The following is a 17,427-nucleotide window of genomic DNA, read 5'->3' on the forward strand; positions in this document are numbered from 1 at the left end:
ACACAGTCATCAGCACTTCTAACGTCATAACCGGAATTCATACCATGTAGCTTCATTATGTCTACTTTTCAATCCTGCTCTTTTTTTATTAGTCATAGACCGAATAAGACTGAGGATTACTTATATATCTCATTACACAAACATAAGGCAATGAACTGGCCTCCTCCTGAAAAGTTGCTAATCTAATTAGACATAAGACATATCAGACTGAAAAATGGCATAAAACAAGCAAAGCTACCTATGAACTATCACAAAAAATACGAGATCTTTTAAAGCAGCGTGAAGTCCTAAAATGGCCAAGAACCGTCACTGCACAGTCCTCCCTGTGCAGTCCTTTCTGCACAGTTCTGGACCTAGTGAGAACTGAGGAGGACAACTCAGTAGTCTCCCTCCCGTTCACCACAACTACTGCTATTTCTACTAGCTGAAATAAATTAGAGTACTTACATTGGAAAGAAGCTGGGTAGTCTTTCTGCTGAATTAAGAGGCTTTTTAAATTGTCTAATATCCCATATCTTCAAAGTATCATCTCCTATGAAACAAAAGGGATGAAGGTTAGTAATAAAGAATTTAAGTCAAGAATTTAGACATGTGCAGAAAATTTCATCCTCTAATTCAGACACAGAAAGAACAGAATGATACAGTAGAAGCATTCAAAATGGGGATGGTTTGGAAGTTTTTTGTCCCTATATGACTATGAAAGTGCAAGGATGAGAAGTTCCATCTGCTGCACTCCAGTAGATCAGAAACTTCTCCTCAGTGGCTCAACTCCATCATGGCAATCCCTCCTACCAAGAACCATTATCCACAGTGGAATCAGATTCCCCAAACACTAATTTATTCTGTGTTTGTGAGAGTTGGTGCTTTGGTACTAGGAGGAAGTTTAACTTTTAAGATATCAAAAGAAATTAAAATGTTACCATGGATGGTCTAGATCAAAAACTAAACAAGTTTTATGTGTCTGGTTTCTACCTGCCCTGAAAAAATCATCAGGAAGGCACATGAAGTCTCCCCCTTTCTTTAGCAGGCAAACAGCAACAAACTGCAGTCTCAGTATGGAGAACAGGCCCTGGAATCAGTCAGAAATCTTTGGGGAAGGTGGAGAAGGGAAGCCAGTGAACCCACACTTGCTATAACAAAACCTTTTCACACCCCTCCACACCACCTTTGGCCATAAAAGCCAAAATCGAGGTTACAGCAAGACATTTATATCAATTCTCATCTCTGTTTGATAAACATGGTGTGACTGTAGGCCAGTAAAAGTCAGGCTGTTTATTCCTTTTCGAAAAGTTATGACATATTAACAAAGTGAGAAGGGGCGGGGGGGGAAGAGATTAGTTAGTTATTCTCAGAGAGATCTACATCTCTGCTGATCATCCCTCTGGGATACATATTTCCAGCATGAGACGAGCTACAGAATTTGAGCTTTGAAGCACCTCACTTCATGCACCTAGACACCTCCTTGCATTTGACATCAATGCCTCAGCGCTTTGAAGGGTGAAAAGAAGGACTTTCAAACAACAATTCTCTTTGAAAATATCCAGATATTAATTTTAGACAAAAAGTTACAAAATCTTCCTGACCTAGGAGGAAAAGGAGGCAAGTGACTGGTATTCCACAGACCTGCTTCCTTCCAAAGCACAAACCTTGCAAGGAAGTAATTTTGTTCTCTAAAAGTATTTTGTGGATTCACAGCCTTTGAGATCAAGAGCTTAAAGTAGGCCTTGGAAATAAAATGGTTTAAAAAAAAAAAAAGTAACATGCTGTAACAAAAGAAATCAAGGCCAGCAGTACCCTTTACAGGGAAAGCAGTAATGTGTGGCCTCGTACATCATGTATGTTTATATTAAAGACTAGGATAACTCCTTACTACAAAATATTTTTAAGAAGTGGACAACTTAAATAAATGATGTCTAGAGCAGAGTATATTTCTCATTGGGAAGCTAAAAAATGACAAGAAAGAAAAAAGTTCCTATTTTGGGAATATCTGTTTTCTTATTGTTTCCCAGTAGACTCCATTCCAAGCACTTCAAAGCATTTGGTCTTGTAATATGAACCCTCCCTTTTCCCTCCCACCCCCAACAAAAAAACACTTATCAGCGAGATGTTGTATCTAAAGCACCAGCACTTTATAAATGTATGCAAAGGATACCACTTGGCCATTCTGCAAATCTCCTGGATAGGGACAGATCTAAGGCTAGCAGCCAAGGCTGTTCTGTTCTGAGTGGAATGAGCCTTGACATGATCTTCAAGCTGTAGTCCTGCCAGGCTTTAGCAGGACAGATGCAGTCAGACATTTAGCTATAGCTCTTCTGCTAACAAGAAAATATAATCCGCTGGTTTAAAAAATTAGAAGACTCGAGAAGGACTCAAAATTCATGGTTGATTTCAAATCAACACTGTCTTATACTGTGCAGAAACAGATGGTTAAGTATTCGGAAAGGAAGAAATGCTAGTAGAATGACTTGGCCAATGCTGTGAAACTCTTACTGTCATTAAGAATTTGCCCAAATTCATTTTTTCTAATTAAAATTTTCTGTGTTGCAAATACGATCCTGGTTCCTGAATCTAATCTGTATTTGAAGTTGAAATCACCGTCACTAAGAAAACAGACACATTAACTTTCCACACCACCAAGGATTTTTTCCAGTAGCATCCTTCCATCGATGCTTAAGGGGCTTCTTTACAAGAGCTGTAGCAGTACTGATCTATTTTTAGTTACTTCATATATGGACAAAAATAGTTACCTTTAAAAAAACCCATATAAACCGAAGTTGTGCAGTTCAGTATGAAGCATTCAAAACAGTCCACTCAGATCATTCAGTATTTTTCTTGATGACAGACTTCTCCAAAGCCTGGCAGGATTATTTAAAGCTTTTATAGCATTTTTAGTAGCATTTCAAACTCTGTTCTTTGCCATTTTAATAAGAAGGATACCAATAAACAGGCTCTAGTCTGATACAATGAGGTCAGCCACCATTATGCCAATGGTATTGAGCATTGGATTTATCAAGAGGTAACAAGCAGGTCCTAGAAAAACAGTTTTTGGTGAGCCAGGATAGGCATTTTGCAAACGGCTTTTGGTCAAAACAAGGCCAATGCACTGATACCACAAAGATTTTATCTGATTTTTTTTTTTTATTTTCAGATGATACTGACTAGGAAGACAAGTACATGGATGCAAATGGGTCCAAAAGAAGCAAAAGTGCTGCCAGAAACTCAAAAAGCCTGAAGTCAGCAACACCCTTCGAGAAGATCCTATTCTAAAGAGGGAGCCCTGTCTTGAAAGCAAAGCTATTCAGGACAGGAATTCACAAAGATCATTGGGGAAAGCAAAGAAACATAGGAAATGAGAATATAAAAAAAAAAAAATACAGCATAGGAAAGACATAGCATAACAAAGCTTACCGCAAGGGAGCACCAGAATATGTTTATAAACTCTGAGCCTTTCTGTGAAGGCTTATACTATTTATGTGGAGAGGTACCTTACAGAATAAGGTATATGCTTCTGCATTCTGCACTGGCTCTGCAAGAGGAGCTGCAAGAGCTAAAGAACGACCTTCAGAGGCACCACAGGTGGGGACCACACTCACGCCGAGCCAAAGGCCTTGGGAGGGAAGCCACAAATTGGGGATTCTGCACTTACACTTGGAACAGCTCTCACCATCACCTGCATCCATACCAGCCTGGCCAAATATTTAAGTGCATCATCCTCTTTAAACATATGGAAATGAAGGATACTGGAAGACTTTGAGAAGCCATTTCAGCTCCAAGTATTACAGATAGTTGACTATGCCTATTAAAGCTAATGAATGCATTTTTGGCATTGTTTGAAATGAACATCAGCCTTCAGCTCCTGAGAATTATTACTTGACGTAAAACTGTTTGATTTTTAAAATGCTAATGTTTGTATTTACCATAAAGAGCAATATATTATCACTCTACACAAAACAGAAAGTCACTATACATGCTGCTGCATAATCCTTGATTATACAGGAAACTGTACTCAAGGTGTTTCTACTTTTTAAACCAACTTCAAAATTAAACATTTTATTTTTCCTCGAGAACATTGTGAAAAGAGAAATACAGCTAAAACTAAAAAAAAAAACAACCCACCCAAAACCAAAACATCAAAAGGAAACACAAAAAAAATAATTTTTGAGCTCAAAAGAAAGCATGTATCTGCATAAGCTATCTAATAAGCTTAGATGTGCATATTTTTTCTCCAGTTTAACTATGGTGAACTTATTTTCCTATGTAAGTTTACTGATTAAGATGCCATGAGTCTGCACACTGTTCATACCACAGAAAATAAATGAACTATCAAACTAACAGCTATCATGAGATTCATGGAATTAATGAAGTCATTGCTTCATATTATGACAAAAACTAACTCCGTAAATTCTGTACATATCAGGAGTCAAAAAAAGTTTTTTTAAATTTTTACAACAGCACCCCAAGTCCAGTCCTAATCCTTACCTATTTACTGCTAAGCAAAGAAAATGTTCCCCAAATACTATCTTCACTGTATTTAGAAAAAATTACTTTCATAGTTACAAGTGTGCAACAATATCACTTTCTTAAGTTTCTGTCAAGTTACTACCTAATACTGAACAAGAGTAAGACTGGGAACTCTCATAAGCAGCTCCTTAGCTCTTCATTTTCCCCTGTGCTTGCAGCTGAGCCCTGCCTCATCTCTCCCATATCCAACACAGAATCTACATCGGATGCAGGAGAGTCAATCAGGCTTTCAATGAAAGTCCCCATTCCCCAAACAACTATCCTCTCTTTGATCCTCAGCACTTGGCAGGTATGTTAATCTATAAATGCTGGATCCACATCCTCTTTTGTTGGTACAGATCCAAAGCAACATTCATATTAAAGCACTAACCAAACAAGTCAAAATAAGGTATGAATCCTCCTTATTCTCTAGCATAGCGCACACAGAGCTTTTTTTTTTTTTTTAATACACTAGACAAAGGTAGCACTTTTATCCACACTGAAGGGCCAAATTTCCGTACAGTCTTACATTCTGCAAACAACCAATCAACATTTTATATAGCTTAGAGCAGAATGTGGTAGATAAAACACAAGTAAGTGAAAGTCTGTTTAACGTGACACAAAATCTGGAGACAGATGAGGAAGAGTAGGCAACCAAAAGTGCCACATGCAATAAAAATAAGCAAAGGTCATTTATGTGATCTACATTCATAAATGTGAAATATAAGAGAATTTACATAAATGGAGGTTTCAAGACAGCACTAGTGAATATTCCTCACGTAAGTGTTAACCTTGTTTGGTGTTAATATTTAAAAGCACACTGAGGTTTGTCTTTAAATCTTATAAAGTATGTCTGTGTGAGTTTTTCGGGGGCAACACCACTGGCAAACAGATGCAGCGTTTCACTTAGCCCAGAACAGAAAGACAGATGGTTCACCTACTTTCCAAGGAAGAGAAGGTTCTCACATCGTAAGTGTCTGGTTCAGTAAGGACCAGCAAGTTTGAGAATTTTTACCTTAACCACTTAGGACTCATTCACGATGAGTAGCATGGCAGAAAAACTCCTGATCCAGGAGCCTGAACAGCAATTAAGAAACAATCCAAGTGCCATTAGCGTGCCCTACTAAGCCTAGGGCTGTGGAGGACAAGACTACCATCATCTTACTCTGAAAGATGTCATCTGGGGAAGACAATGTTTGGAATCTTAGAAACGTGGCAAGACACACAAAGAAGTCAGAGAGGTAGCATCCAACAGCAGCTGCATATGCTGTAAAAGGCACCAATGCCACTCTACTCATCAGGGGCAGGGGGAGGGGGAGGACACAAAGCAGTTGCAAGCTACAGCCCTTGGCTTGGAAGCACATCCCCTGCTTCAGAGCTTTTGCCATTATGAATACCTCTATCCTGGTATTTTGTATATGTAATCTCATTCTGTCTACGTACCAAACTGACCAGATGTCCTGCACATATGTTAGGCACAATGTTAGCCGACATTAACATATACTGCCTCTCCCTAGGCCTGTTTATTTGGCCTTGGGGCCATGCTAATACATACACATAGCTTCTGGTTACAGCTGGTTTCCATCCAGATAGCTCGGATTGTATGCTTGCACCTGCCTGCAAAATACTGGGTAGACAAATCTCCGTATGAAAAGCTGTCTTAGGCAGACACCATCCTCTCCAATACATTCTAATACTGGAGTGAATGAGTCTTCAGATATATCTTTGCCTTCTCAAGACTTGTTCTGTTATCTAAGACTTTTTTATAAAAGTTTTATCTAAAGTTTAAAAAATAAGCGTTTTTTTCCTGTCCTGTAAACATTTCAAATTTTTTTGCCATTCAAGTACCTCTTGGCCACTCACTTCCAGGCATCACCTCCTGATGTTTGTAATATAAATTAGATAAATATTCCAATTAGAACAGAAAAGGACACAGCATAAGAAAGCTGTTTGAGGAATTAATAATTCCAGAATAGAGATACTGTTATTAAGAGGCAGTAATCTTCCTGGGAAGAAGTAAGTAACAGAACTGGGCTCGTTTTATTTTTAATTAAGCTAATAATTTCCTTTGGGTGTATTATTAATGCTACACAAGAAGACAGATCAGGAACTGTGTAATATAAACAGCAAAGTTCTCTTAAAATATTCCTTAACTACTGTAAAATGCGCTTTCAGGAACACAGTATTGCATGGTGTATCAAAATAAAAGATATAAATCGTGAAATGCTTCAGGTTTAAATCACTAGTATCTGATTTCACTATCTTACCTCCATCATAAACCATCACATTTAACAATTACATGATTTAAATGGTTTGTTTACCGAACCATTTCACTTAGTAAAGTTAAAATTGTCTTACATTCAACACATCAAAGGGTTCTTTCAATCACCTACCTCCCCGGCTGGCAAGGACAGTACCGTCATAGGAAAATGTCAAGCATGAAGTGTCAGTGCCTGGAGCATGGGCTTGCCTGCAGTGGAACTTTGTGTGTACCTGTTTGTCAAATAAATAAAACATTAGAAAACTTGCTTATTTCAAGATGGGAGAAACATTTCTTTATATCGTTTTGTGTACTCTGCTGCTATTCCTAAATTTAAACAGAAAACTCTGAATTTTTAGCACGTACAGAAGCTAAATATTTCTACAGCCTTTTAAAAATGTCATATATGTTTCAGAATAGGCTTTCATAGTAAGAGCTTGAATGCAAAATTTGACTTTTTCATCGGTTTAATTATACAGTCGACATTTACATAGCATCAGCACTATTGGAAAATTCCCACTAGCACTGAATAAAGGTAGTTACGCCTGGTTAAGATAAAAATACGTTTTAAGACAGTTCTCAACACTCCCCTAAGCAGGCTTATAGTTACAAAAAATACCAAAATACAATATACATACTTTGGAAAGGACTTAAAAGAAGGACTGGAAGAATTTACTTTTGCCAAATTTAATCCCTGCCAAAAGTCATGGCTTATATAATGGAACAAAGCTCAGCTATTCTGAGGTTTAAGTTCCATTTAGCTGCAATAAAATTCAAGTTTGGGAATGATGTATGTTTATTTTTAATTATTTCTATTTTACTGATAATCCTAGAGAAAGGTAGAAATTACTTTCAAGTTAACGTTTTGTTCTTGTCTAGAGCTGACTTCTTATTTATTAATCAGTAAAATCAGTAAAATCCCTAAAAATTCTATTAAAAAGGGAGGAACCTCAAATTAAATTTTAGTACTTCTGTAAAATCAAGCTTTCCTACTTCCCAACCAAAACCAAAGGTCTCAGCTAAGATACCAAGATGCCTTTCATACACAGGAAGGGACAATGGAAGAAAAGGGAAAAGGCAGAAACAGAGACGAAGGAATTTGAGACAGGTTGACTTCTTTTTGAACACCTAGGAAATTACATTTCTCATTTGCCCTCTTTTCCTAACACAAACCTACTTCATATAGTTGTAAAATAAAGCATTCAAGAAGTAAAAGTTGCCTGTGCAACTGTATCTCAGCATCCCACCTGTAAGAAAAGGATTAAAACATGCCCTTCCTCATACAGAGGAGAACACGACAAATTAGTGACCTTAAAGTTCTTTATTTACCGTAGTGATGAGCAAACCAGAAAAATATGCATAGAAGCATATATTTTCAGAGGAGGGTTTGAACAGCATGCAGTAAGTCAGATCTAGAATCACACCCTGAACAGTAAGAGGACAAAATACTTAGCAGCTGCTTAGTGATTACTATCCATTCTATACATTAAAAGTGACACAGCTCTACAGAATAAAAAAGGAGATGTGATCAGGAAATGCAAACACATGGACTGAATTAAGCTTGCACAGGAATCCCCAGTTACTGTATCTTGTAATTTTGGCTATGCACCTTACTAAGGCTCTTTTTATGGGCTATTTTGTAGGCAAAAGACCCAAGCTAGTAAAGTAATTAATGTTGTTTACCCTTTCAAGTATTTGTTCTAAATTTGGTCCAAAAGCTAGAGAATCTTTGTGTGATGACATTAATAATGATTGCAAGCTTATTTTGGTGTGCAGATTTAGTCAAGTTTTGAGAGGAGTCACGTAAGTCATTTCCTCCACAAATGACTCTTCAACAAACAAAGGAGGACTTTAAACACCAAGTAAATGCTTCTTACAGTATTTGGACATAGAATGTAATAGCCTACATTTAGCTATAGTACTTGTTTTCAAATTACTGTCACTTCTAGACAATTGTGCATATCCTGGAGAAACTCTACAAACAGACTGCAGTTTGCAACTGTATTTCTTTGGTGGAGGTGTTTAGAAATACTAAAAAACATATTTTATGCATCCAATTACATAAAATTTTCCAAGTGTGTGGTAACATATAAAGGATAAACTGTGAATTGGCTATCAGAAAACAAATTTTCTCTAATATTTGTTAAACATTAACAAGCAATTAAAATGATGTATTTTCTGTCTAAGAAATACCATGGACACTTGCAAAAACATCATAAATGGTTAATAATCACACCTAAAAAAAATGACAGAAAGATTACAATATGGTATTTAGCTATTTCAAATAAATTGGAAAAGCTTTGGGCTTCACAACACTTGTCTACTCAACAATCCCATCCCTCCCTGGCAATGTCACACTGACATACATGTATTAAAATAACATTTTTTTCATTTTGCTGCCCAACTTAATGCAAGGGTGGGGTTTTTTTTTCCCTTTCATTTCATCCTCAATCAATCTGAAATTCCTTCCTTTTGTTTTGTTTTGGATACAAATTAAGATAAAGATTTGGGGTCCAACCAATGCCTTTTCTTTTATGTTTTACTAGTAAAAAACCCAAATTTCTCTATATATGTAGATAGATAGATAGATAGATAGATAGTAAATCACATAATGTTTCAGGAGTCTTGTTATTTTTCTATGGTCAAAGATACTGATTTTATTTAGCCTGAATTTATGAATCCATTAATCAAACCTGAACTGTATCTTTCAGGAATTAACAGCTCACCTTAAATATGTCACCCACTATGGAGCCTTCTCAATGAAGTACCTATACTTCAACCAGTTCTTACCCTTTTTCAGCTGCCCATAGAAAAAGAAAAATAGCAACATACAGATATCCAAGACTCAGACATTATTTGCCCTTTAATCACAAAAATGAAAACTTAGCCCAATTCTATCCAGCTTCAATGCCTTAGGATTTCATGTAAAACGAGACTCGTCTGAAAGGGACAGTAAGATTGCATCAGCAATTCTGTTTGTCTTTAAAAATAAATTTGCTCAGTTTACCAGTAAAAAGATTGTTTTCCTAACTTTGAGCTCTGCAAGCTTGCCCTCCATATATTATTCTGCAAAGGAATATAACCCTGAATTGTAATACTAAATCAAATATTCTAAAATGATTGAAGGTTGCTCTAAAAATGATAGAAGGTTGAACAAGAAGTTTTTACATATACTGGCAAATGTTCGTTGTAGTTTTCAAAGAAAATAACGTGTTTGGCCTCTGGCCTCCTAACATTTTTAACAGATGTCTAATCTTGCTAACAAATCATTAGCAAAAAAAATTGTTTTCAGAATGTTTTTTGCTGGAAAGACATGAAACAACAGAACTAATGTACACAATTCAAAAGTTTGATTCAGGAAGGGAAAGAGAGAGCATTGAAACACTAGATAAAGATGTAACGATAATTAGGGCAAAGCATATCTACATTTCTCCCTCATTACCCCTCTCCTTTGTTGCAGAGGTGCCTGCTATTATGGAGTACTATTCATGTGCCATACAAAATTTGACAAGTTCATCAGTCCTTAGAATTTTTTAAAGGTTTAGTTATTTCAGCAAATTCTGCAGTAACACACTCTATCTTCTGCAACTTGTTCGAAGGCTTTCTAGCAAATAACTCCAGCAATGTAAGCACTTTCCTTCTAGCTTTGTATTAGCACATATATTTTTGTTAAGCAATTACAGCTGACTGGACTTGTGTGCAACATGAAATGACAGGCAGCAAACATGAAGCACATGTGAGAAAGGACACAGTTGCATGTATCAAAAAACCTAGGATAACAGATAAACGTCAGGGTTTGCAGTATCACCGCAGTCCTCAGAGAGGATGAGAACCAGAAGATAAGAGGAAGCCAGAGAAAGGATGGAGGGGTGGGGGGGTGTGGAGGGGGAGGTACATGACTGCAGCGTCAGTAATTAATATCTTTTGTACAAAAATCTGGGTGGATTGAAGAGGACCAATATGGGAAGTAAAGACAGTGGCCACATGAAGTGTTTATCACAAACAAATGACCTACAACAGAGCCGCGTGGAGTTCTGTCACACAACTGCTCTACTTCTCCAGAATCCTAAATAAAACATGTTCTAGGAAAAGCAGAAGATAGACTTAGTCAGTTTGTTCATCTCAGAAATCCAAGCCACGTCCATGAGCAAAAGAACAATACGCTTAACTAATGAAATTCTTGAACTTTCCACATTGTTTCTAGGATACAATATTTCACAGTAAGCCGACACTTTCCAAAGATTATAATGTTCCCCCCCAGCTTTTTTCTTCTAACGAAACAACAGATGTCCCAGCCAAGACATTGTTCTTCCTTCTTGTTCCTAACATCTTCAAGATTTTTTTTAAAAGCAGAGGCAGTAAATTAAGGAAGGCCTTGGGGAAAGTGAGATCTACAAAGATTGTTATAGCAACCTTTCCCTGTATTACAGATGCATAACAAAATTTTACTCATTTATTAGTGTGAACACAGTCAACCATACAACCACAACTGTATCTACAGCAAAAGGAACTCTATCCAATACTGAGCATGCCACTAGCAATGTGCAATCTACTCCATTTTGCTCCAGCACAAGGAAGGTGTATTCTGAACAGGGAAGCTCATCTCTAACGATGCCTCCCATGCTCGCTTACCAGCTGTTCCTGCTCTTTCACATCAAAGAATGTTTCCAACGCTCCTTGAGAGAGCTGGAAATGGGGATTTACTCTGGTTTCAAACGTGAGGTGGAAGGGTAGGACTAGCTGGGCAGAGATGCCAGAGAGGCAAGTCCCAAGCCATGTATGGCTGTTTGAGATTTAAACGGGTGTTTTCACCTGACTAAGATACTTTTAGCAAAATAGATTAGCTGACACTGACAATATTCAGCTGCAAAAATGATAATTTTTAATAAACATAAAAGCCTTCCAAGATAACATGTTATCATAGGCCAGTCTCAAGGTGACAAAGGCACAAGCTATAAAGCTGCAAGAAGAAAACAAACAAACAAACCAGAAACCTTCTTTTTAGTCGTAACTGAGCAAAGCTGTCCAGGTCTTTGTTGAAAGTGATCCCATCAGAGACAGCCAGCAATCTCAGAGCTGTGACCACAGCTGACAAGACAGACAGGTTCCCAGGGCACACGTTACACTCTCCAAATGGCTATTTCCCCATCCCCTCTTCGGTCATCTCTACTGAAGGAAGCTTATTTGCTTTGCTCTCAATTATAATCCAGAAAAGAAATGTAACTGTACTTTCTGGGTTTAGTATATCACTTACAAATTATCAGGTCTACATATGCCAGCTGAAATCAGGAATTTCTCAATTTTTTCCCTGAGGAGGCAGTTGCAGACTATATCAGATGCTTTCCTTAAGTCTCTGTGAACATGATCCCTGGGCTTTCAATTTATGTGACAGCTCTTCAACACCACTTCCCGTGGTGCAGAAATGGATGCTGTTTCAGTAATGACCATACTGATGTGAAACAAGATTAAGTCGTGAAATTTGAGGTTCTAGTGTTTACATGATTACACTGTTACATGATTTGCTCTTGTCCGTGATTTTCTAACTCAGTGATACCTGCATGTATCATTAGCAGACCTGAAACTCTCCTTCCCTTCTCTCAATCCTAATTAACCAATTATGAATACAGTAACCTAACTTTATTTGCCATAACCAGGACATCTGACTGGCAATTGTATTTAACTGTCCTGCATGTCCATTATATTCTCATCTGTTGCAACTAAGGCCGCCTTCTGGGTGGAGGGATGATATTCTAGGGGAGGCAAGTCTTTGGGATTTCCTTCTCTCTCATACTCAGCAGTGGTTCAATACCCTCCAATAATCTTTCACATGTATTTCATAGAGAAGTTTTCCTAGTTATTTGCAATTACTGAACAGATAAGAGACTTGGCTTTTTTTTTTTAAATAGTCTGCCATTTTTCTTGACTGCATTGCAATGAAAAACCTACAAAACCAGGAAAAAAAAAAAACCACAAAAAAACCCAGCTCTGTAACTATTTTTAAAGTTTATAAATTCTTCAATCACTTGCAATGAATCATGCATTATATCATGGAACTATGAACAAAAATGAAAACACAAGTGTGAAATGCTTAGTCGGAAAACGTTGGGCTGTTACGGAAAACAGCATTCTTAGAAGAGAAGCCATATAGCAGTGTAGCCAGTCAAGGTGAAAAATGATTTAGCATTTTGTTAATTGCAACTTGATACAAAAAGTTGATTTCTATTGAAAAAAAATCTCTAACATTTACACAGAAGGCAATGAGGCAAGGCACTCGATACATGTGACTATATGTGGTCTTAGACAAAACAAGGAAGCAAGCAGGCTGGCTTGCCTTAGAGATGTCTCTGAACCACTGCAGAGTGATGAGAAAGTCCTTCCTATCTGCCCATGCCTCCTTCACCACTTAGAGCATTCAATTTCTAAGAATATCGCTGACCACAGACACAATTTCTTCTTGTTTAAGTTAATTCATCAAGAAAGATTTAAGTTAATTAATCAAGGAAACCATTTTAGAAAGATGGCTTCTTAACAGCATTGCTAAATATTTGCCTAATGGTTTGAAAATGAAACCCCAGCTGAATGTTTGGCTGCACTGTCAAACTTTGCATTTGAGAAAATAATCTATCTTGGCCACAAAAACGATAAATATTACTAATAAAAATAGCTTTTGGAAACAATTCAGTTGGCTTCCTTTGGGGATTTTTTACACTGCATGAGAAAAACGTACAAGGATGTAAAAGAAACACTCCTTTGTATCTTTTCATAACTTATCTAACCCATCCCGTTATCCTAACAAATTTACAATTTTTCTCCTTTTTACTATCATAAATATGGCTTCTGTAAACAAACAAAAAAAAACCCCACCTCCTTTTGCCTCTCTCAAAAATTAATCACTCTTAGACTTGCCCAGCTGTTGAAGGTTCCTTTGCCTTCCAGAAGAGAATCAAATCTGATCAATGTTATTCTGTAAAAATTTCATTAAAAATTTAGTTAAGATATACTAGAACCCCACTGAAAGTCCACAGATTGCTTCAAACTTACCTATGCCAACACCGGATGTTTCATATTAATTAAAAGTAGCCTTTTGCCTATTGGCAATAAACAAACAAAAATATAAATAGAAAAAATATAAAGAAGCTACAAAGATGCCTTTAAAAAGCAACTACCACAAAGTTATTCCCACCATAGTTCAATATAATTTCTCATATTCTTTCAGTCTTCAGTGCTCCCAAAGCTTAAGACCCATTTTGGTGATCTTATAGAGGTACAGTGTGAATAGAGTGAAATATAACTGAAAATATACAGAAATTCACATAAAGCTACTATTTCTGGTTCAGTAACACTTGAGCCAAAAAAGATGTAGTTTGCAGTGAGTTATCAAAGGTGGCTGTATAATGTATTTACTTACTTGTTGGAAAAAAGTAGCTAAAATGTGTATTTCAACAAGATGGGTGTATTTCTCTAAGAAATGAACAGTCACTTTCACTAAACTTCTTGTAACATATAATGAGCTATTATTTCTTCTACATTATTTGATTTTTCCAATAAAAATGTACTGCAAACGGTTATGCCGTATTTTCTCTGCTTATTAATTAAAATAATACAAATTTTTTAAACCATGGATATCGTTTTATTTATTTGGGTGGAAAGGCAAGGAAGGAAAAATGCCTCAGTTAAAAGGGTAAGTGATATTTTGCCACATGAAGTATTTCTGTGATAAAATGAGCATTCTTAACTCAAAGCCTCGGTGGTTTATAAATAATGTTGCATAAGGTGACTGAGACTATTAGCTCAATGTACTTAACACTGATTTTCAAGGACCATACATATTTGAAATTTTTTTAAAAAGCCGCTAGAAAACAAAAAATGCCATCATCATTTAGCAAAGTATGTTGTTGAGAGAAGTTTTTTTTGAGAAGTTAAGGGCAGGTCCTTTTCCTCTGTTACAGGTCAGCCGGGCACTTGTGGATGGTGAGGGATATGCATTTTTTTAAAAACCAAAGATAAGTTGCTATTAATCTGCAAGATGCAGAGTTGCTAAATGCCCTCGATTTCAGTTACCTTTAACTCAGAATTTTACCTGATGAGTTCAGCAACTTCAGGATTAGGCCCCAGAGTTATGTATGAGTACAATGTAAAAGTAAGAAGCTGATCGGGGGAGGGGGGAAGGTAACTCAAGCAAACTTATTTTCTTTTAAAGCAATATTCCTATCTCAGTGTCATGATTACTTCGACGTTGCTTTTTTTCTCACAGTGATTTTATATAATTGACTAGCTAAATAAGCAAACAAATAAAAAACACTACACATTTGTAAGCAAAAAATTGGCAAAGTGGAAAAAAATTTAAAAAATTGTTTTCTGCAAGTAGCTTATACTAACCCAATACAGTGTTCCATAGGGAAAAGAAATAAATTCCCACTCAGCTTCAGAATCTGTAAACCCAAAGTTACAGATAACAAATTTACTGGTTTTACAAGTAAAATATTACAGTGTTAATCACTGTTTCCATGCGTACAATATACAGGTGTTGAAAGGTCTTTTGACAAAATGTGGTTTTGTTAGAATACAACAAATTACAATTGAATAGTGCATTTGAATTCATCCAGCATTTAGCTCAGAAACAACATACTGTCGTAAATAACTCTGGCAGTTTGGGTTTTGTGGTAGCATCAGCTTCAACCCAAAACCACCCTTAAAATCTTTCATGATTAAAGATACTTTGTAAAATAAGTTAAATTTAAAACCAAGATTTCACTGCTTCTGCAAGATGAGGCTCTAGTATACTTGGATTTGATTTCTGACACTCAATATTGAAATTACTTGAAAATGAATGTTTCCATTTTAAAACATACTATATATTTATCCATCTACACTGCACAACACCCTGTCATATCCAGTTTCCAATCTAGTCTACAGAGCAGCAATCAAGTACCTGAGCATTAGGTAGAGTGAAAAAACTTGTAATATCTTTTAGAAAAATGTGGCTTGCTGTTCTACAGTGAGATTCCTGAATATATTTCAAACATTGATCACTTTTGAAATTAGTTTTCTTTTTTAATAGATATTAAAAACAGATTACTGTTTAAATACAAGAGGATAGAATTCCTGTGTTTGGAATTAACATCCTTAAATCAATTAATCCCTTCTGTCTCATTTCACATAAATAATAATCTGATTACTAAAGCTATGGTAATGTAAAAATGTCCTAATCAATATCCAAGACTCCCTCAAACGGGCTGCAGTATCTCCATACTAATTTGTCTCTGAAGAGCACAGAATTGTTACAGAATTTTTAATTCTGCAATTAGCCTTCTCCTCTACTGCTAATGTTGCTTCAAACCCCTCTTTTCTCTTCTTTTCCTATTTCCATTTTTTATGATACTCTGTAGTACCTCTCCTGACTCCAATATTCTTTCACCACTAGCACCCCTAAAATTCTTCTCCCTCCAACAAAAAGATTCCTTCCATTTTCTCATCCTAGCCTTCCAGTTTCATTTCAGCACAATATTTCACACTCATGCCTGGCAACTTCCTATGTCTTCTCCATCAGCAGTGGCATCTTCAGAGCACAGGGAGATACATGAACTGCTGTTTGTGAAAGTCATATCTCAGAAATCTCATTTGCATCATCCACTTTTCACCAAATAGCTCCATGTTTCTTTCTCTCCATTACTCTTTTTCCACACGTTGGCCTTTTCATCCAATACTGCCTTCTCCTCCATCCTCATTCCTTGTCAATCCCATTTAAATTCCTTCCTGAGTCTCAACAGATTTACCCCTGACAAATCCAAAAATGCTACCCCATCCTCATTCTCATCAGCCTTGGAAAAAAGTGCTTATTTTCTATTCCCCTTCTTCATTGTTTTATGAGGTCCAGTATCTCCTGTACACCTTCTACACTTACATTCTTCATCTTCTACCTTCTACGTTGGCTCCCTTCTTCACTATTTCCTTGGGTGCGTGATTCTCTCTCTTTCTCTCAGTTTCACTGGCTATTCACCATTACTCAGTCCCCTTGGTCACTGAACTTGTCACTGTACAATGTATTTTTAAAAACCTTATTCACAACCATGACCAATATTTTCATGCCATTAAACTACCTTCCAAGAAAAGGTACATCATTCCCTGTCTGCTGAGCATCTTAGTTCATCTTGACATCACTTTGTGAATGTTTAACTGGCAACTTAAATTCAACATGATGAAAGCTGTTCCCGATTTTCTTACTTGGATACCATATCTCCTCAATTTCCCTGGAAGATCTAACCTCTTTTAACCATTCATCATAAGAAAAATGTTGTTATATGCATCACAATGTGTCATCTCCGTTCTGTCACATACTGTAAAACACACTGTAATAAATCCAATCAATAACCCATTGCCAGTATTATTACTTTGACGTCTTTTCCCTCTTTGTTTCCTTGATAACGGTTCTTTACTTTTAGGGTCCACTGTCGCCTCATTTTGTCTTCTTTAACGGCTGTATTTTACCAATGACTTAAATACATACTCTTCCAATAATAGCAATTACAGATCATTCACTTAATCCTCAAGCACATCTGTATTTTTCTCACATAAAGAAAAACAAAGTCAAAACCAACAAAACCACCACTCCCTTTTCCATAGCACATATGGACACACAGTAAACTATCATTTAAAACGACAAAAAA

At 36.6% G+C, this 17,427-nt stretch overlaps 1 protein-coding gene across 2 annotated transcripts in view; it reads right to left on the reverse strand.

The window, feature by feature from the left end:
- WDR70 (WD repeat domain 70) overlaps positions 1-17,427 on the reverse strand; it is a 144,679-nt gene that overhangs the window by 33,207 nt on the left and 94,045 nt on the right. For both annotated transcript variants that reach the window (XM_050912469.1, XM_050912470.1), the window contains 2 exons: positions 6,894-6,993; positions 448-532 (listed from right to left, as the gene is read on the reverse strand). In XM_050912469.1, the coding sequence (XP_050768426.1) occupies positions 448-532; positions 6,894-6,993 (185 nt within the window). The remainder of the gene's footprint in view (positions 1-447; positions 533-6,893; positions 6,994-17,427) is intronic.

The sequence above is a fragment of the Gymnogyps californianus genome, chromosome Z, assembly GCF_018139145.2.
Source record: "Gymnogyps californianus isolate 813 chromosome Z, ASM1813914v2, whole genome shotgun sequence".
Lineage (NCBI taxonomy): Eukaryota > Metazoa > Chordata > Aves > Accipitriformes > Cathartidae > Gymnogyps > Gymnogyps californianus.